The sequence below is a fragment of the Meles meles genome, chromosome 18 (genome assembly GCF_922984935.1).
Source record: "Meles meles chromosome 18, mMelMel3.1 paternal haplotype, whole genome shotgun sequence".
Taxonomy (NCBI): Eukaryota; Metazoa; Chordata; class Mammalia; order Carnivora; family Mustelidae; genus Meles; species Meles meles.
This window is the reverse complement of record NC_060083.1, coordinates 59,251,410-59,271,952: the sequence shown is the minus strand read 5'-3', so window position 1 is coordinate 59,271,952 and position 20,543 is coordinate 59,251,410. Positions and strand designations below refer to the sequence as shown.

General features: G+C 49.9%; 1 protein-coding gene and 1 long non-coding RNA gene across 3 annotated transcripts; one reads left to right on the top strand and one right to left on the bottom strand.

Annotated features, from left to right (window-relative positions):
* Nucleotides 1–141: 141 nt before the first annotated feature.
* On the bottom strand, nucleotides 142–20,497 carry TEN1 (TEN1 subunit of CST complex). Of its 2 annotated transcripts, none has more exons than XM_045984639.1 (4): nucleotides 20,360–20,497; nucleotides 11,830–11,946; nucleotides 8,146–8,300; nucleotides 142–577 (listed from the first exon to the last, which is right to left on the bottom strand). In XM_045984639.1, the coding sequence occupies exons 2-4, from the start codon at nucleotides 11,916–11,918 to the stop codon at nucleotides 387–389; spliced, it is 435 nt and encodes a 144-aa protein (XP_045840595.1). In that variant the 5' UTR covers nucleotides 11,919–11,946; nucleotides 20,360–20,497; the 3' UTR covers nucleotides 142–386. The 2 variants fall into 2 exon arrangements, with proteins under 2 accessions (XP_045840595.1, XP_045840594.1); XM_045984638.1 differs by having other exon boundaries at nucleotides 20,348–20,485.
* On the top strand, nucleotides 2,620–20,316 carry LOC123929218. The gene is made up of 3 exons (XR_006815900.1): nucleotides 2,620–2,950; nucleotides 9,119–9,277; nucleotides 19,878–20,316. It is a non-coding gene; the product is annotated as an uncharacterized LOC123929218 (long non-coding RNA).
* Nucleotides 20,498–20,543: the final 46 nt, after the last annotated feature.

Here is a 20,543-nt window from a genome sequence, read left to right as displayed (position 1 = left end):
GGGCCCTAGCACCCCTCCCACAAACCCCAGCCCAGAATTCACCAGAAACCCTGTGCTCCAGGGGCCTCACTGCTGGCAGGCTGCCTGCTCCACGGCTCCCCCTCCTGGCCCCCGCCGGCGCTGCACCACATGCACACAACGCAAGGTCTCCCCCACTGGGGCCTTTATTCATGACTACCTTCCAGAACCCTCCATATGCCCCCTTGAGGCTCAGCCCCCAGCATCCCACAGCTCAGCCACCCACAGGCTCCTGGCCCGGCGTGTGTGTGTGTGTGTGTGTGTGTGTGTGTGTGTGTGTCTGGAACAATCCAAATGAGTAACCCCTCCTCTCCTCTCAGGCTCCAGAAAAGGGCTGTCACTCTGGGGAAGGTCTGCATCTTCTCTGCTCAGGCATCTCTGGTGGGCTTGGCCTCAGGAGCAGGCTGTGGGGGACGGTTGCCAGGAAGTGCAATTTGGTACTGGCTGCTGTCCCTCTCTTGCTGGTACCGCCTCTGCTCCCGGACAGCTTGCTCCAACAAAGGTAGATTCATTCCTTCCACACAAGTCAGCACCCGGGCCTTCACCACAGACCCTCCATCTGAAAGACACAAGCACAAGGCACCAGCAGGGACTGACCCCCCGTGTCAGCAACGCCCCGGATGCATCCCAGCTGTTTCCCCCGGACTTGCTCTCAGGTTGAGTTGGAAGGATGGCATCCGGGATACTGGTAATTCTTCTCTACTTGGGCCTCAGAACAGTGGGCCTGTCGCACCCTATCGCATGTGTCTGGAACTTAGGGGATAGTCCGAAAGTCCCACTTCTCCACGGAGGAAGGGCCGGACAGCTGCCCCCTCGACCTCTGTCCTTTGTCATCTTAATTCCTGACGCCTTCCCTGCCTCGAGTGCCTGGGGTTGAGGGGGGTCCCAATCACCATCCCACTTCTCCATTTGTACTAAGGGAAGGTTCCCCTTGGCGAACTGGGCCCCACTGGCATTGGAAACTGGAGCAAAGAGAACCGCATAATGAGTCAATCCAAGGTGAGAGTTTGGCCTTGTAGGGCCAAGTCACCCCACCGCGGACGAGGGGCTGGGTGGTGCTTCTGGCACATGCTGGGCTGACCTGATGGAAAGATCTGTTAGCATGCCGGGATGGCAAAGCAGAAAAGACAACTGGGCCTGCCCTGATGGATTTGTTTGTTTGTGTTGGTGTTTTTCTTAAAGCAGGCTCCACAACTCACAGCCCTGAGATCAAGACCTGAACTGAGGGGCGCCCGGGTGGCTCAGCGGGTTAAAGCCTCTGCCTTTGGCTCGGGTCATGACCCCAGGGTCCTAGGATCGAGCCCCGCATCGGGCTCTCTGCTCAGCAGGGGGCCTGCTTCCCTTCCTCTCTCTCTGCCTGCCTCTCTATCTACTTGTGATCTCTGTCTGTCAAATAAATAAATAAAATCTTTAAAAAAAAAAAAAGTCAGACGCTCAACTGACTGAGCCGCCCAGGTGCCCAGGTTTATTCATTTATTTATTTATTTTTTTTTTCATCCATGTTCTTTATACGCTCTGGTCAGGTCAACAAACACATTTAATGTGCTGGGATAACCTGTTTCCTTCTGATGTGGTTTTGAGATACAGGCTCTTTGGTTAGATGGTTAGATAGGTCATGCCTTGCCTCCCTCCTAGTCTAGACCTCTTTTTCTCCCTCCTTCCTCCCCTTTCTCCCTCCCTCCCTTTCCTTTCTTTTTATTTATTTATTTAATATTTCATTTATTTTGAGAGAAAGAGCACGAGCAGAGGGAGAGGGAGAAGCAGACTCCCTGCTGAGCAGGGAGCCCGATGCAGGACTCGGTCCCAGGACTCTGGGATCGTGACGCAAGCTGAAGGCAGACGCTGAACCACCTGAGTCACCCACGCGTCCTGCACAGAACTTTCCTTACATGATGCCTATCAGCTCTTTCCTCCTGTCAGCGTGGGAAAACCCTCCCTCCTAGATTTACACTGAGGAACCAAAATGAAGCAAATAATCCTAACATTTGTGTGGAACCAGAAAAGACCCCAAAGAAGATGCTACTTAGAGCCGTCTACACACTCAATGCAATCCGTATACTGAGGAACGTATTGTCTCTCTCTGTGAGTGAAAAACATTATTTTTTTTTTCAAGATTTTATTTATTTATTTGACAGACAGGGATCACAAGTAGGCAGAGAGGCAGGCAGAGAGAGAGGAGGAAACAGGCTCCCTGCAGAGCAGAGAGCCTGATGCGGGGCTCGATCCTAGGACTCTGGGATCATGACCTGAACTGAAGGCAGAGGCTTTAACCCACGGAGCCACCCAGGCGCCCCAGTGAAAAACATTATTACACACGGAGCGACCGTAAAATACAGGATTGTCGTCCGGGGCGAACTGGGCAGTTCCGGCCGTCCACCTGCAGGCGTTGGAACTGCGATCAAGGAACGGCGTCTGAAGAACTACCGCAGGGAGGGGAGAACAGAGTCTACAGACAAGACGGCTACAGAGTCCTTCAGGGGAATTTCTGGCAAGTGGGACGAACGCAGAGCCACGGAGGGACTGAATGACAAGGGCAGCGGGAATGCGGTGGGTGGAGGCGTGGGCGGGAGAGGGGAAGGGGTGAGAGGAAGAACAGACCTGCCTTCAGGACGTCCGCCCGAGCAGGGAAGGAGGGCCAGAGAGAGGGAGGGCCGGAGAGCAGAGGCTGATGACACCGTCATTACTTTAACAAGGAATACGCTTGCGTGATCTATATCCTCAGAGGGAAGACGCAGCGGGAACAGGCTGAGGACTCGGTTGAGAGGGCAAAGTCCCCGTGGGAGGGCCGGCCGGGAGTCAGAGCACAGGCCCGCATGGAAGACAGGCCCGTCTTCCTCCCAGAGCGGAGGGGAGGAGCCTCGGGCAGGTGTGGACACAGGTCAGTCCAGGAGGGGCTGCTGCTGCGGCCTCTGTTGGACCCGGGACGTAGGAGGTGAGGCGGTCCCCCAGGCTGACAGGGGCGGGAGGTGATGAAGTGGGGGTCTCCTGTGACCAGTGAGTGCCAGAAACAGCGACTGCCCCCGGTGGGAGGGGGTGGGCCAGGACACGCAGAAGGGCCCAGCGCAGTAAGAGGCCTTGAAATCGTGCTAGGAGCCCCCCCACCCCCAAACGTGTGAACCTTCTGGATCAGCAGAAGGGGGCGGAGGTTGGGGGTTTGTCAGGCTGCGGTGATGGAAGGCGAGGGCCGGAAACTTCCGCCAGGAAAGGGCTTGCTGGGGCAGGAGGCCTGGCTGGAGCGGAGGAAAGTGAACAGGAGAGAAGGAGGGAGAGAAAGGAAGAGCCCGAGCTGCACAGGTCCCATGAGGCCGCAGGGCAGGGAGGTACCAGGAGTCACGGCTGTGGTCTCAGGTGGCAAAGGGGTGGCTGTGGGAGGCAGAAGTGGGCAGAACTGGTTGGCCGACGAGAAAGGCAAAGCTGTGAATGCCAAACCGGAGCAGCCAGGAGGCTGCCGGCCCCACCTCTGGGCCCTGTGGTGTGTGAGATCGGGGAGGCTGACCAGGCTCCACGTAGGGACGGAGGGAACTGCTGTCCTGGGAAAGAGCCAGGTTTCAGGCACTTTTCAGGCAAGGGCGTAAAAAGGAGCCTTTCGGGGCAGAGCGAAGGTTCCAGAAGACACAACAGGAAGGCTTGTGAAGGCAGGGAACAGCAGTCAGCTAGAAGAAAACCAGGCAGGGGGTGCCTGGGTGGCTCAGTGGGTTGAAGCCTCTGCCTTCAGCTCGGGTCATGATCCCAGGGTCTGGGATGGAGCCCCGAATCGGGCTCCCTGCTCAGGGGGAAGCCTGCTTCCTTCTCTCTCTCTGCCTGCCTCTCTGCCTACTTGTGATCTCTGCCTGTCAAATAAATAAATAAAATCTTAAAAAAAAAAAAAAAGAAAGAAAACCGCCAGGTAGGGTTTATGGGATTTATGGCAAGGGCTCGAGGGCAGCCTCTAGCTATAGGCAAGGTCACCTGCAACCTGGTACTTCTAGGGACTCTGGAGCAGAACTGAGGAAAGGCTGTGTCCCCACACCTCCACTCTGCACAGGAAGCCTTGGGCTCTGGGATGGTGCCCCAAGAATGTGTCAGAACCAGTGGGTTTCAGGGGTGCCTGGGTGGCTCAGTGGGTTAAAGCCTCTGCCTTCGGCTCGGGTCATGATCTCAGGGTCCTGGGATCCAGCCCCGCATCGGGCTCTCTGCTTGGCAGGGAGCCTGCTTCCTCCTCTCTCTCTGCCTGCCTCTCTGCTTGTGATCTCTGTCTGTCAAAAAAAAAAAAAAAAGTTTAAAGAACCAGTGGGTTTCTCACGTGGCAGGCATCTCTTCACCTTTTTTGGCCTCCTCAGCTCACTGTGTGCACAAATTTCAGGAAGGTGGCGCTATTTATTTTTCTTTTTAAGTTTTATTTATTTACGTAATCTCTACACCCCATGTGGGGCTCGAACACATGACCCCCGAGATCAAGAGTCACATGCTCTTAGAACTAAGCCAGCCAGATGCCCCAGAAAGGTGACTTTGGGTGGCATCTAGTCTGTCCCCAGAGCTGCTGACCTTGCCACCTGACAGATCTGTGTCTCATTGACGTTTGTGCCGCACTGGACCAAGGACACACAGCAGCTGAAAGCCGTGAGCCAGATCGCTGCAGGCAGGGGGTGAGCAGCCCCTCCCACGCTCAGCCCACACTCTGCCCCCGTTCCCAACACTGTCTTCCCTTCTGTGTGTCAGCGGCAAATGATGAACACGTCTTACTGAGAAATTAGAAACTTAGGCGGAGGGCTTTAAGAAAGAAAAAAAACACATAGATGGTGATGAAAATAATGAGAAGCAGTCAAGGAGCCAGAGCCCAGGGAGACAGGGCGGCTGCCTGACCTGAGGCTTGATCATTTGGGTTCAGGTTGGGGGAGGGGACAAGGCCACCTGGAGGTGTTGCTGCCTGTGACCCCCAGGTGTGTGGCTGCTGATCCACCTGCTTCTCCAGTGAGGCCTTGGGGCAGAGCCGGGTATGGCTGGCCCATCCCTGCTGTGCAGCGTTCCTGCCGCCCTGCCCTTTCTGGACCGATGGAGCGATAGGAGCAGTCAGTGATAACATCATTGCCTGGATTCATTATTTCATCAGGACTTGTAAAAAGGTGACTTTAGACATTTCCTGCGTTCATGCACTACGGTTCTTCTCTAAAGAACTTTTCCTCATCAACTGTGAGCTGTCCCTGAACCACAGTCCGTTCAGAAAAAGGCAGGGGAAAGGTGGTTTAGGGCAGCCAGGACGAAGCAATCAGCCAATTCCAGACCCAAGTTCTCTAATAAATGGCATTAAAAAAAAGGGGGGGGGAGGACAGAACTCGTACAGAGACTTGGGGTTTGTTAGCCAAACGCAACAAATGGACTTTGGAGCCTGATCTGAACTACTCAAGTTTGAAAAGCCACGGAGGGGAAGGGAGTAAACATGGACAAGGTGTTCGATTCTGTGGAGGGACAGCTGTTTTGTTGGGTGAGATGGGTAGTGGTAGAGACAGAGGACGTGTTTATGGGGAAATGAAATGATATCAGATTTGCTCCAAAAGACCCCAGCAAAGTAAACAGGTCAGTGCAGGCAGTGGACACAGTGACGGCCGACTGCGGGCTCCGGCCGACTGCGGGCTCCAGCATTCGACTTCTGTGCACATCTGGCTGGGATAGTCGAGGGATAAAGTTACATGTGTTGAACATACAAAGGTTTCTTCCCGTTTTTTTCCCCACCACAAGGGATTCTAACTGTCCGCTCCGGGCCCGGGTCTTGTCCTGGCCTGCTGCCCCACCTGACTTTCAACCCCTCTCTGTGTCTGCGGTCAGGCCTTAGTATCCTGGACACTGGGCGGTGGGCTCCCGGGAGCTCCCAGGATGCACTGGAGGGCTGGGGGTACAGGAGAAAGCCTCAGGGGACCTGGGCTGTCGTCAACGTGGCAATCACTTGTGCAGAACCCCCTTTGTACCTGTTCCCACCCCCATTCCTGATGCCTCTCTCAAATCAATACGAAGGCAGGAACTCCGTGAGCTAGCTCAAAGTCTTTTTTTTTTTTTTAAAAGATTTTATTTATTTAACAGAGAGAGATCACAAGTAGGCAGAGAGGCAGGCAGAGAGAGAAGAGGAAGCAGACTCCCTGCTGAGCGGAGAGTCGGATGCAGGGCTCGATCCCAGGACCCTGGGATCATGACCTGAGCCGAAGGCAGAGGCCTTAACCCACTGAGCCACCCAGGTGCCCCAAGCTAGCTCAAAGTCTTAAGCCTAAATAAAGATTCACTTCTATTAAACCAAAGGCAATTAAAGTAAGCACCATCTAATAACATTTTTTCTAGCACATTTCATCCAGAGTTAAAAACCATCACCTCTGGGACGCCTGGGTGGCTCAGTCTTTAAGCATCTGCCATCAGCTCAAGTCATGATCCCAGTGGGAAGCCTGCTTCTCCCTTTCCACTCCCCTTACTTGTATTCCCTCTCTTTTTTTTTTTTTTTAAGATTTTATTTATTTATTTGACAGAGAGATCATAAGTAGGCAGAGAGGCAGGCAGAGAGAAAGGGGGGGTGTGGAAAGCAGGCTCCCCGCTGAGCAGAGATCCTGATGCGGGGCTCGACCCCAGGACCCTGAGATCATGACCTGAGCCGAAGGCAGAGGCTTAACCCACTCAGCCACCCAGGTGCCCCTTGTATTCCCTCTCTTGCTGTCTCTCTCTCTGTCAAATAAATAAAATCTTTTTAAAAGATAAATAAATAAATAAATAAAACCCATCATGCCTGGGGCTCCTGTGTGGCTCAGTCATTAAGCGTCCGTCTTTAGCTCAGGTCATGATCTCAGGGTCCTGTGATCGAGTCCCTTGTCGGGCTTCCTGCTCAGTAGGAAGCCTGCTTCTCCCTCTCCCACTCCCCCTGCTTATGTTCCGTCTCTCACTGTGTCTCTTTCTGTCAAATAAATAAATAAAATCTTTTTAAAAAAACCCACCATGACTTTTAGAAAGGAAGTTGGCAGTATAAAGTAAGAAATATGAGGGGGCTGGGGCGCCTGGGTGGCTCAGTGGGTTAAACCGCTGCCTTCGGCTCAGGTCATGATCTTGGTGTCCTGGGATGGAGTCCTGCATCGGGCTCTCTGCTCAGCAGGGAGCCTGCTCCCCGAACCGCCCCCACCCCCGCCTGTTTCTCTGCCTACTTGTGATCTCTCTCTGTCAAATAAATAAATAAAATCTTTAAAAAAAAAAAAGAAGAAAGAAAGAAATATGAGGGGCGCCTGGGTGGCTCAGAGAGTTAAGGCCTCTGCCTTTGGCTCAGGTCATGATTCCAGGGTCCTGGGATCGATTCCCGCATCGGGCTCTCTGCTCAGCGGGGAGCCTGCTTCCCTCTCTCTCTGCCTGCCTCTCTGCCTACTTGTGATCTCTCTCTGTCTGTCAAATAAATAAATAAAATGTTTTTTAAAAATTAAATAAATAAAATAAGAAATATGAATGTTTGCATCCTTCAATAGAGCAATTCTACTTTTAGGAAATGATCATGAAGAAATAATCAGAAAATGGACAAAGACTGTACATGAGGATATGAACTACAGCATTTAAAAAAAAGATCTTATTTATTAATTTGACACAGAGAGAGAGACAGCAAGAGAGGGAACACAAGCAGGGGGAGTGGGAGAGGGAGAAGCAGGCTTCCCGAGAGCAGGGAGTTCGATGTGGGGCTGGATCCCAGGACCCCGGGATCATGACCTGAGCCGAACGCAGACGCTTAACAACTGTGCCATGCAGGCGCCCTGCAACCTTCAACTCTAAAGATTTTATTATTTAACTGAGAGACAGAGTGAGGGAGAGAGATGAGAGAGCACACAGAGGGAGAAGCAGGTTCCCCACTGATCAGGGGAAATTCAAAAAGACTGAAGGCAATTGTGTAAGACCAGGCCTGGCACATGGTCGGCCTTTAGAAATTAATGATTTCTCTCCCCTGGCACACCCCTAGAGCAGGTTCACTGAGCCCGATCACATCGGTTTCTGTGAGTCCTTGAACCTGTGGGCCGATGTGGAAGGGAAGCTAACCCCAGGGAGGGACTCCTGCAGGGTCAGAAGCCAGGCCTAGTCCTAACCGAAGACTGCCCCACGCAGGACCCAGCATGAAAAAGGAACGTGAAGCCACGGGCTTACCCTGGTGCTCGAGCTCTCCAAGGACGAGGTACAGGGAGTCCACCTGGGCTTGGAACGGCTCCACCAGCTTGGTGCAGACCAGGATCTGGTGCTCATCAGATCCGTGCTGAGCTCTCAGGGTCACTCGGGATTGGGTCATGTCATACAGGAACAATCTGCGGGTCAGCGAAAGCACAATCAATCAGTTCTGTCCACAAACAGCATGAACGCGGAAAGCTCAAAGGGCTCTAGCGAACCCAGGGGTCTCTGATCAGAGAAAAAAATGGCAGCAACGAGTCAGAAAAACTGTTTTCAGTCTAAATTGTGATGATGTAAATTATATGCATTACAAGGCACCTGTTTGGGTTTTCTTTTTAAGATTTTATTTTTTTATTTGACAGTAGGCAGAGAGGCAGGCAGAGAGAGAGGAGGAAGCAGGCTCCCTGGTGAGCAGAGAGCCCGACGTGGGGCTCGATCCTAGGACCCTGGGATCATGACCCAAGCTGAAGGCAGAGGCTTTAACCCATTGAGCCACCCAGGCGCCCCACAAGGCACCTGTTTAAGGGGTGTTGGCAAAAGTATACACGAGTGTAACCAGCACCCCAATTAAGATGTGGCCCGTTTCCATCACCCCCAAAAGCTCCCTTGTGCCACTACTCAAGCTCCCCATCTCCCACGCCAGGCAACCACTGATCTACGGGTTCGTTTTCTCACTCTGGCACCTCGTGTACAGAGGGGCACAACAGCACGTCCTCTCTCGTGCCAAGCTTCCTTCACTCAGCACGGCGCTTTCGAGAGTCACTGTACTGCTGGGTCAATCAGCGCTTCACTCCTTCTATCCCTCAGCAGCAATTCTGTTGAAATGACTGAAAACAGTCTGTGTATCCGTTCATCAGCTTGTCTGGTTTCCTGCCGGGGTCGGGCTATGACCAATACACTGTATGAACTTCTGCAGACCAATCTCTTTGCTGACATATATTTTCATTCCTCTTAGGTAAATACCCGGGTAGGATCGCAACGTCATTCGATCAACCTGTCTGTTCAACTCTAAGAGAAACCGGCGAATTGTTTTTCCAAACGGGTGTGTTACTTTACACTCCCAGCAGCAACGTGTGAGGGTTCTAGCGACTCTCCACATCTGGCCAGGACTTTGGTATGGTCGGTCTTTTTAAATTTTTTTTTTTTTCTTTTTTACAGATTGAGAGAGAGAGAGATTACAAGTAGGCAGAGCAGCAGCCAGAGAGGGGAGGAAGCAGGCTCCCTGCCAAGCAGAGAGCCCGATACGGGGCTCGATCCCAGGACCCTGAGATCATGACCTGAGCCGAAGGCAGAGGCTTAACCCACTGAGCCACCCAGGCGCCCCTGGTCGGTCTTTTTAATTGTAGCCATCCTAGTGTCCTAGGGGGCAGGAAAATAGTGTATCGTTGTGGCTGCTGGTTTGTTGGTGGGTTGGTTTTTTAAAGACTTTATTAATTTATTTGAGAGAGAGAGAGAGTGCAAGAGAGACTGGGGTGGGTAAGGGCAGTGGGAGAGGGAGAGGCAGGCTCCTTGCAGCAGGCAGCCGCAGGGGCTCGATTCCAGGACTCTGGGATCATGACCTGAGAAGGCAGACGCTTAACCCACTGAGCCAGCCAGGTGCCCTTGCTGAGGTTTTAATTTGCACTTCCCTGTGACTAACGATATTTACCATCTTTTCATATGCTTATTATCCATTTGTGTGTGTATATATGTATTTTTTTTTAAAGATTTTATTTATTTATTGGACAGAGAGAGATCACAAGCAGGCAGAGAGGCAGGCAGAGAGAGTGAAAGGGAAGCAGGCTCCCTGCCGAGCAGAGAGCCCGATGCGGGACTCGATCCCAGGATCCTGAGATCATGACCTGAGCCGAAGGCAGCGGCTTAAACCACTGAGCCACCCAGGCGCCCTGTATATATGTATTTTTAAAGATTTTTATTTATTTATTTAACAGTGAGAGAGGAACACAAGCAGGGCAGTGGGAGAGGGAGAAGCAGGCTCCCTGCTGAGCAGGAAACCCGATGGGGGGCTTGGTCCCAGGCCCCGGGATCATGACCTGAGACGAAGGCAGATGCTTAACGACTGAGCCACCCAGACATCCCCCTATATGTGCATTTATTAATTATCATATGCAAAATTGCTTACTTTTTGGATGACTGCTAGGTGTTACGTATATTCTCTTTTGTGAAGTGTCTGTTCAAGTCTTTTGCCGTCCTCCTGTTTAAGATTCTGTAACATATGCTTTCCCCTCTGGTTTTACTTGGGATAATGGAATTATAGTAGACCACACATATTTAAAGGATACACTTTGACACCACATACACTCGAGCAACTGTCCACGTAATCGATAATGAACACACTGTTCCCTAGTGCACTTTCACAATCCTCTAATACATCATACCCAGGCAATCCTTGCGGGCGACTGGCCTGCTTTTTTTTTTTCCCCACTTTAGAATTTTTTTTTTTTGGCATTTCCTAAACTTTTATATAAATGGAGCTATACAACATGTAATTTTTTTTTTTTTTTTGGCCTGGTTCCTTCCTTTCTTTCTTTTTTTCTAAGACTCTATTTATTTATTTATATTTTATTATTATTGTAAAGATTTTATTTTTTTAATTAAAAAAATTTTTTTTAAGATTTTATTTATTTGGGGCGCCTGGGTGGCTCAGTGGGTTAAAGCCTTTGCCTTCAGCTCAGGTCAGGATCCCAGATCTCTGTCTGTCAAATAAATAAGTAAAATCTTTAAAAAAAAAGATTTTATTTATTTGACAGAGAGAGATCACAAGTAGGCAGAGAGGCAGGCAGAGAGAGAGGGGGAAGCAGGCTCCCTGCTGAGCAGAGAGCCCGATGTCCCCGCCCGACTTGATCCAAGGACCCTGAGATCATGACCTGAGCCGAAGGCAGAAGCTTAACCCACTGAGCCCAAAGATTTTATTTTTTTAAAGTGATCTCTATACCCAACGTGCCGCTCAAACTCACAACCCTGAGATCGAGAGTCGCGTGTTCTACCCACTGAGTGCGCCGGGCGCCCCCTGTTTAAATATATGTTTAGCTTTTAAAGAAACTGCAGGCTGTTTTCCAAAGTAGTTGTGCCATTTTACATTTCCACGGGGAGGGTCGAGGAGTTACAGCTGCTCCACAACCTCATCGGCATCTGGTTTCAACAGTCTTTGCAAATTCAGCCAGTGGACTGGGCCTGTGAGAGTATCCCGCTGGGGTGTGAATTTGCACTTCCCTGATGATGCGATACATACATGGTGTGAACACACGCCCATCGACACGGTCATGTACATCCATACCCATGAGTGTGTCTAAATTAATCACCAAAAGGTTAGCAGTGGCGGTCCAGAGAGTGGGATTATGGGTATTTTTGTTTGCTTTCTTCACACTTCTATGGACCATCTCATTTTCCAATGAAAATAAATTCATGTTTTAGCATTTAAAAAATACGTTGACGGGGATGCCCTGGTGGCTGAGTAAGAGGTACGTGCGATTCTTGATCTTCAGTCGTGAGTTCAAGCCCCACGCTGGGTGTAGAGATTACTTGAAAAAGTAAAACTTAAAAAAAAAAACTAGACAAACTTATAATAACATTTTAATTGTCTTTCTGGCAGGGCTGGGGTGTGTGGGGGGGAGGAACTGAAATATCCCCACACCCGATGGAAAAAAAAAAAAAAAACGTTCTCACCTGCCAAATGTTCTCAGTGTGCCCCCGTCGGGAACTTGGCCAGCACTGACTTCCCAGGGGAAGTAATAGATTCCAGGTTTGGGCAGCATCGCAAATAGTTGGGATTTCTGAAGATTCCTGAAAAACCAACCAGACGACAGGCTGAGATTAGCAGATACCTGAGACCAGCGACACCTGAAAGGCTAGTTCCAGTGGTAGTTTAATATTTAAACATATTCAAGGGTGCGTCTGGGTGACTCAGTCGTTAAGCATCTGCCTTCAGCTCAGGTCATGATCCCAGGGTCCTGGGATAGAGCCCCACGTCGGGCTCTCTGCTCTGCGGGGAGCCTGCTTCCCTTCCTCTCTCTCTGCCTGCCTCTCTGCCTATGTGTGCTCTCTGCCTGTCAAATAAATAAATAAAATCTTAATATATATATATATTTAATGATATTTAAGAGTGATAGTTTAATATTAAACAATTTTTAAAAAAGATTTTATTTCTTTATTTGACAGAAACAGAGAAAGTACAAGTAGTCAGAGAGGCAGGCAGAGAAAGAGGGGGAAGCAGGCTTCCTGCTGAGCAGAGAGCCTACGCAGGGCTCGATCCCAGGACCCTGAGACCATGACCCGAGCCAAAGGCAGAGGCTTAACCCACTGAGCCACACAAGTGCCCTAAACAATTTGTTTTTTGACCAGTTATGCATTCACTAATTTAAAAAAGCAAAACAATATAAAAAAGATCTGGGGTGGGGCGCCTGGGTGGCTCAGTAGGTTGAGGCCTCTGCCTTCGGCTCAGGTCATGATCCCAGAGTCCTGGGATCGAGCCCTGCATCGGGCTCTCTGCTCTCTCTTTGCTTCCTCCTCTCTCTCTGCCTGCCTCTCTGCCTGCTTGTGATCTCTGTCTGTCAAATAAATAAATAAAATCTTTAAAAAAAAAAAAAGATCTGGGGTGCCTGGGAGGCACAGTCCTTTGGGTGTGGGAATCTTGGGTTTCAGCTTGGGTGTTTCAGCTTGGGTCGTGATCTCAGGTGATGAGATCGAGCCCCAGGTCTGGTTCCTCACTCTGCGTGGAGTCTGCTTGAGACTTTCTCTCTCCCTCTGCCCCATGAGCCCCACCCCCATGCATATGTGCACTTTCTCTCTCAAATAAATAAGCAAACCTTTATTTTTATTTTTTTAAGATTTATTTATTTATTTGAGAGAGAGCACATGGAGGGAGAGGGAGAAGCAGACTCCCTACTGAGCAGAGAGCCTGATGTGGGGCTCGATCCTAGGACCCTGGGACCATGACCCGAGCCGAAGGCAGAGGCTTTAACCCACTGAGCCACCCAGGCGCCCCTCTACTTAATATTTTTTTTTAAAGATTTTGTTTATGTATTAGAGAGACAGAGTGAAAGCACAAGCAGGGGGAATGGCAGGCAGAGGGAGAAGCAGGCGGGATGTGGGACTCGATCCCAGGACTTTGGGATCATGACCCTTAGCCAAAGGCAGACGCTTAACCAACTGAGCTACCCAGGTGTCCCAATATATTCTGACATTCTTTCATAATTGTACATAAAGTGCACCTTCGTTTTGTTTTTTTTTTTTTTAAAGATTTTATTTATTTGACGGAGAGCGAGCGAGCACAAGCTGGGGGAGTGGCAGGCAGAAGGAGATGGAGAGGCAGTCTCCCTGCAGGGCAGGGGAGCCTGATGCAGGACTCGATCCAGGGCCCTGGGATCATGACCTGAGCCGAAGGCAGTCGCTTAACCAACTGAGCCACCCAGGTGCTCTTTTCTTTTCTTTTTCTTTTTTTTTTTTTAAGTAGGCTCCACACCCAGTGTAGAGCCCAGTGTGGGGCCTGAACCAATGACCCTGAGATTGAGACCCAAGCTAAGATCAAGAGTTGAATGCTAAACTGGCTGAACCGCTCAGACGCCCCTACAGGTTTGTTTTCTGAAATCTAAAGCTAAAACTATTCTAAAACAAAAAGTTTATTTAAAAAACAATGAAGGGGGGGGCGCCTGGGTGGCTTAGTGGGTTAAAGCCTCTGCCTTCAGCTCAGGTCATGATCTCAGGGTCCTGGGATCGAGCCCCGCATCCGGCTCTCCGCTCAGCGGGGAGCCTGCTTCCTCCTCTCTCTGCCTGTTTCTCTGCCTAATTGTGATCTCTGTCTGTCAAATAAATGAATAAAATCTTAAAAAAAACAAACAAACAAACAATGAAGGGGCGCCTGGGTGGCTCAGCTGGTCAGGAGTCCAACTTGATCTCAGCTCAGGTCTTGATCGTGGAGATCTGATTGAACCAGCCAGATGCCCCGTCACTGATAAAGAATGTGATTCATTCTTTTATTTCTTTATTTTTAAAATTTTTGTTTATTTATTTGAGAAAGAGAGTACACTTGAGTGGGCAGTTGTGGACAGGGAGCCTGCTTAATATTCTTTTTCTCCCTCTGCCTTTCCCCACCTCTTTAAAAAAACCCCAAACCTGTAAAGAGGGTACCCAGTTCTCCCTATAATTAACATCTTTTAAAAAAATTTTTTTATAACTCTTTTTTTTAAGATTTTGTATTTATTATTTATTTGACAGATAGAGATCACAAGTAGGCAGAGAGGCAGGCAGAGAGAGGGAGGGGGAAGCAGGCTCCCCACGGAGCATAGAGCCCAATGTGGGGCTTGATCCCAGGACCCTGGGATCATGACCTGAGCCGAAGGCAGTGGCTTTAAGCCACTGAGCCACCCAGGCGCCCTTGTTAGTAATTTTAAAAAGAGAAAGATAACACCAGTTAAATGACTCATGTGACTTTAAACGAGTCACGTGATAATGATGGAAAGGACACCTGGCAGGCTTCTGAAGATGAGACATTGTATGCTCTCATATGGCAAGATCTCCAAGATAGGGACACCTGGGTGGCTCAGCTGGTTAAGCATCTGCCTTCGGCTCAGGTCATGATCCCAGCGTCCTGGGATCGAGTCCCACATCAGGCTCCTTGCTCAGCAGGAGCCTGCTTCTCCCTCTGCCTCTGCCTGCCATTCTGTTTGCCTGTGCTCTCTCTCTCTCTGACAAATAAATAAATAAAATCTAAAAAAAAAAGATCTCCAAGACAGACCGTCAGGAAAAAAGGTAAGGAGCACACATATGCATATAATAGGTACAACTGTGTATGTGTGAAGGAACACTCTAGAACATGAGGATCCACACGTAGAAGACGTTAGAGAAGTGGGGACTCAGGAATAACGATTCAGTGACAAAGGGACCCTGAAGGTGACGGGCTTCAACTGTTCGGAAGGATAAGCCAAAGGAGACAGAAACACAGGAAATGGCAATTAAATCATCCCAAGTCAGACCCTTGCAGAAGCCAGATGATATAGCTTTCGCACAGAAGCTCAATGCTGGGGGCGCCTGGGTGGCTCAGTCAGTTAAGCGTCTGGCTCTTGATCTCAGCCCAGGTCTTGATCTCAGGGTCATGAGTTTAAGCCCCACACTGGGCAAAAAAAAAAAAAGAGGGCGCCTGGGTGGCTCAGTGGGTTAAAGCCTCTGCCTTCGGCTCAGGTCATGATCCCAGGGTCCTGGGATCGAGCCCCGCATCGGGCTCTCTACTCGGCGGAGAGTCTGTTTCCCTCTCTCTCTCTGCCTGCCTCTCTGCCTACTTGTGATCTCTGTCAAATAAACAAATAAAATATTAAAAAAAAAAAGAAAAAAGGGACAAGCAAAGAAAGTTAATGTTACCTAGGACGTTGCACAATTGGTTTTGGTACCCTCTAACGAGGAGGTCATAAGGCACTGTCACTGGTCAACGTTCAAAGATCATTTCAGGAGAGCTGTGTACAGAACAGCGCGGGACAACCGGCCAAGGCCCAGTCCTACCGTCCTAGGAGCAGATGCTCCATATCCCTGTGACCAGGGAGCAGAGCTGTTCCTGTCCCCAGTAATGACAGCACCCCCTAATCATCTTTGGGATGAGAGAGAAGCAAAAACCAAAGCAAAACCAAAAAACCAAATTATCAGTCAAGAGAAGAAAAAAATGTATCGGTTCCTATTTGGGGATAATGGTGACAATTCTGTCCAATCTAGCAAAAAGGTGAAAACTTGGGATGCCTAGGTGGCTCAGTCAGGTCAGCCGATGCCTTCGGCTCAGGTCATGATCCCAGGGTCGTGGGATCGAGTCCCGCATGGGGCTCCTTGCTCAGCAGGGAGCCTGCTTCCCCCTCTCTCTCTCCCTGCCACTCTGCCTACTTGTGATCTCTGTCAAATAAATAAGTTTTAAAATCTTAAAAAAAAAAAAAAAAAAGACTGGCTTTTCTTACAGCTTAGCCAGATTTTAAGTACTGTCTTTGCAAGTCCGAGGAATGGTATAATCTGTAAGTAGAGCTTTGCCCTCTTCATTCCCCAAGACAAAACATCCACTGCTGGGAGAAAAACGCACCATACGAACAGGCGACATAATGTTTTCTTTTTAACAATTGGGAAATTTGAAAAGTACCGTACAGGAAGGAAGGGAAGGATGGCGACCCAATGTGACTGCTTCCTTCATTTTTTTCTGAAGCAATTGCTAAGATTTCTGTAGTAGGACTAAAGGTCAGAAAAGTAATACCTGTACCTAAGTTGTGATAGGTTTTATTAGCTTTGGGTTTCCTTCTTGGAGATAAGAATCTTGATTGTGTGTGTTTGCTACTCTACAATTAGAATAGATTACCAGTTTATTAAGGCAAGGATAGAAAGTCAGGAACAGCCAGATAGAAGGGATGCATTGAGCAAGGCATGTGGGAAGGGCCCTGGACTTCTCTCTCGGATCACACCACAGTCCCAGCACCTCACTCTGTCCACTAACCCTGAGGCAACTCATAAATGATTTTATTCTATTTTTAAAAAGATTTATTTGAGAGAAAGAGCATGATCGGAGAGGGAAAGGCAGAGGGAGAAGCAGGCTCCTCGCTGAGCAGGGAGCCCCACAAAGGGCTCGATCCCAGGACCCTGGGATCATGATCTGAGCCACACACAGATGCTTAACTGGCTGAGCCCCCCAGGCGCCTCTCCTAAATGTTTTTAAAGCCACAATTCTTTGTTAGTTCATATTGCACAATGATTCTTCAACACTACAACTCAAAAAAAAAATTTTTTTTCAACTCAAGTTACTACACACAGGATTTGAACTATGGCCTCAAAAGATTCTATCACATGGTTGGGGCTGCGCTGGTGGCTCCGTCAGGAAGAGCCTGCCTGGGGATCAGGTCATAATGGTCCCAGGATCAAGCTACGCATTGGGCTCCCTGCTCCGTGGGAAGCCTGCTTCACCCTCTCCCTCTCCCCCTGCTTGTGCTCCCTCTCCGACTGTTTCTCTCTCTGTCAAATAAATAAATAATCTTTAAAAAAAATTCTATCAAAAGGGAAGTATTACAAATTTTATTTATTTTTGAAGATTTTACTTATTTGAGAGAGAGACAGAGAGCGAGAGAGGGAACACAAGCAGGGGGAGCGGGAGGGGAGAAGCAGGCTTCCCACGGAGCAGGGAGTCAGACGCCGGACTCGCTCCCTCAACCCTGAGATCATGACCTGAGCCACCCAGGTGCTGCTTGAACCTAGCTTTTTCAACAAATACATGGAAGAAAAATGTTGAGTGGGAACTTATGCATTAAAAGAGGCTTGGGGGGCGCCTGGGTGGCTCAGTGGGTTAGAGCCTCTTCCTTGGGCTTGGGTCCTGATCTCAGAGTCCTGGGATTGAGCCCCACATCGGGCTCTCTGCTCAGCGGGGAGCCTGCTTCCCCCTCTCTCTCTGCCTGCCTCTCTGCCTACTTGTGATCTCCATCTGTCAAATAAACAAATAAAATCTTTAAAAAGAGAGAGAGAGAGAGAAAAGAGGCTTAGGATTCTTACCAACTGACTGCAATGTGTAGACTTTGTCGGGACCTTGATTTGAACAAACTGTGGACAGTTTTTTATGAAACATTTGAGTATTGATTATAATGACCACAAGAAATTTTTAAAACTTCCAATTGTGATAATGGTATTAGGAGTGTGTTAAAAATAGTTTAAAGATACATACTAAAAGTCTTTTTTTGTTAAAGATTATTTATTTATTTGACAGAGATAGCGAGAGAGGGAACACAAGTAGGGGGAGTCAGAGAGGGGAAGCAGGCTTCCCGCCAAGCAGGGAGCCCAATGCAGGGCTCGATCCCAGGACCCCAGGTCCATGACCTGAGCCGAAGGCAGACGCCTAATGACTGAGCCACCCAGGCGCCCTCATACTAAAAGTCTTTATGGATATGATACCAGATTTGCTTAAAGTTAACATGGAGGGGAATTGGGGGGAGGTACAGGGGATAATTATCGGACCTGGGTGAAAAGTAGATGGGGTTTGTTGTATTATCCCTTCTACCTTTGTACATGGTTGAATAGTTCCACAATTATATTTAAAATTAAAATATATTATATTTAAAAATGTAAATCAGGTCATAAAACCCCACTGAAAATCGATTAAAGGCTTCCCATGATAAATTCCTATTAAAATTGAAAGTCTCTGGGTTGGCCCACAATGCCACATGGGGTCTGCGCGGGCCTGCGTCTCGGCTCTCACGTTTGCCATCACACTTCCTCTGGCTCACCCCCACCCTCGAGACCTCCACACGTGCTTTTCCTCGGACTGGAGCAGTCTTCCCCAGACCTTCACAGAACCAGTTCTCTTTCCCTATTTAGGGCCTAGTTCATCCTCCTCCTCCTCAACAAGGCCTTCCCTGTCCTCCCTTGCCCCACCGCTCCCAGTCTCTCTGTCCCCTTAGCTTGATTTCTTTTCTCCACTGTACTTGACTAAGTAATAGAATTTCAGGGCGTGATTTACTTCTTTAATGCCTCCGACTCCCACCAGATTATGGGCTCCATAAAGGCATTATTCCTCAGGTATCCCCTGTGCCTAAAACCGTGTCTGGGCATTATTAAGTATTTATTGAATAGATGAATGTATTCATGAAGAAAACCATCTACCCCCCCCCCCCCCCCCCACTCCGCCCGGAAACAGAGAACCCAAACCACATCCTGCTGCCTCCATTACCCGGGCCTTCATTAGCATTTTGTCTGTTTTACTCCTCTTGACTGTCCAGCCCAGGCGAACGGTTTGACCATGAGGAGCCAGTTTGCCTTCTGAGGTCATCTGAATTCCCCTTGATGTTTCCACCCATCTTCTAATGTTGCACAGGGGTTCTTACCCAACCCTGAACTGAAAGACATACCTTAGACCAAACTTCAACCCTCAATGAATTCTGGCTTTACCTTGCTCTAGACACTGCCAAAGCTTTGCCAGGTCGGGTTTTTCCTTCCATGGGTAGCAACCACCTCACTTTGTCTTATAATGTTGTGTTGGTGGTACCTGGAGAGCAAGCTTTTCACAAGAGGCCTACAATCCACACCCAGCAGCCAAACTCAGTATTTTAATGGTGGGGGGGGGGGAGCAGGGGGCGGGGCATTAGAAACAATGAGTAACACTGCCTTGCCCTGAAACCTTGGGAGTCTGGGGCAAAAAGAAAAATCGGTATTAACGATCTTTTCTTCGATCTTGCTTAGTGCTCCCTTAAATCACACCGGAGGTGAGTCCCTCATTTCTCTTACCCTATTCCCAAGACTATTCCTAAAAACTGATGCAGTAAATAAGGACGAAGCGCATAGTTTTAAAAAGCAGTGGATGGGGCACCTGGGTGGCTAAGCGGGTTAGGCCTCTGCCTTCGGCTTGGGCCGTGGTCTCAGGGTCGTGGGATCCAGCCCCACGTCCGGCTCTCTGCTCCGCGGAGAGCCTGCTCCCCGCCCCACCCCGCCTGCCTCTCTGGTTACTTGTGACCTCTGTCTGTCAAGCAAATGAATAAAATCTTTTAAAAAAATAACACGCAGTGGATGACTATCCCGTTTCAAGTTCTAACGGTGCTAGGGAGATAAAGGACAGGGCGTAACGAGCTCGTCTTCATTACCGTGGTATGAACTCAAAAAGTCACTAAAACCCAGAGCTAGCACGTATTTTATGTAATCAGAATTAAAAACACAACTGGTTAAAAGCCGCTGCCTCCGAGGATGGGGAGCTTTTGGTTTTCATTACACATTCTCCGAAGCCAGGTTTCCGCAACTCGGACATCTACTGCTTTGATGACGACGGTGGTAACTGTGAAAGCAACGAAGTCTGCATTCCAGGCCGTGTGAGCGGCCCGCTCGGTCCCATTCTGGTCCACACCCACCCCATACACGGGGAGGGCCCGCACCCCACACCCAGCTCCCCGAAGCCAGCGTTTCTGGCAGCAAGAAGGCGAGTGTCTCAACACGAGATAACCGGAGGCCTCTTCCCAGGGCGACTTTGGTCCTCCTCCTCTCTTTTCTCCAGTCCGGGAGGGTCTGCGGAAGCCCTACGCCAAGCCTCCCCAGTAACGCCGCGCGGCCCTAACTTGAAATCACCCCCAGCCGCCGGCCCCCACCGAGGACCTCCCTCCCTCGGGCCTCAGCACCGGGACCCGGAAGCCGCGCGACCCACGCATCCCAAGGCGCAGGCGCACTCCTCCTCAGCCCCCTTGTCCCGCCCCTTCCCTACCTCCTCGCCAACCTGCTGGGGCGTCGCTGCGGCCTCTAGCGCCCAGTTTCCGCCCCGCGCGGTCGCGTGACGAGGGAGGGGCGGGTTACCAGGAGCGCCTGGCTGGCCTCCCTCTCCGCCCCCCGGGGCAGTCTCGTGGCGGCCTTCCGGGATTGCCTCCCGGGGGTGGGGGGCGCTGTTCGGGATCCCGGGAACG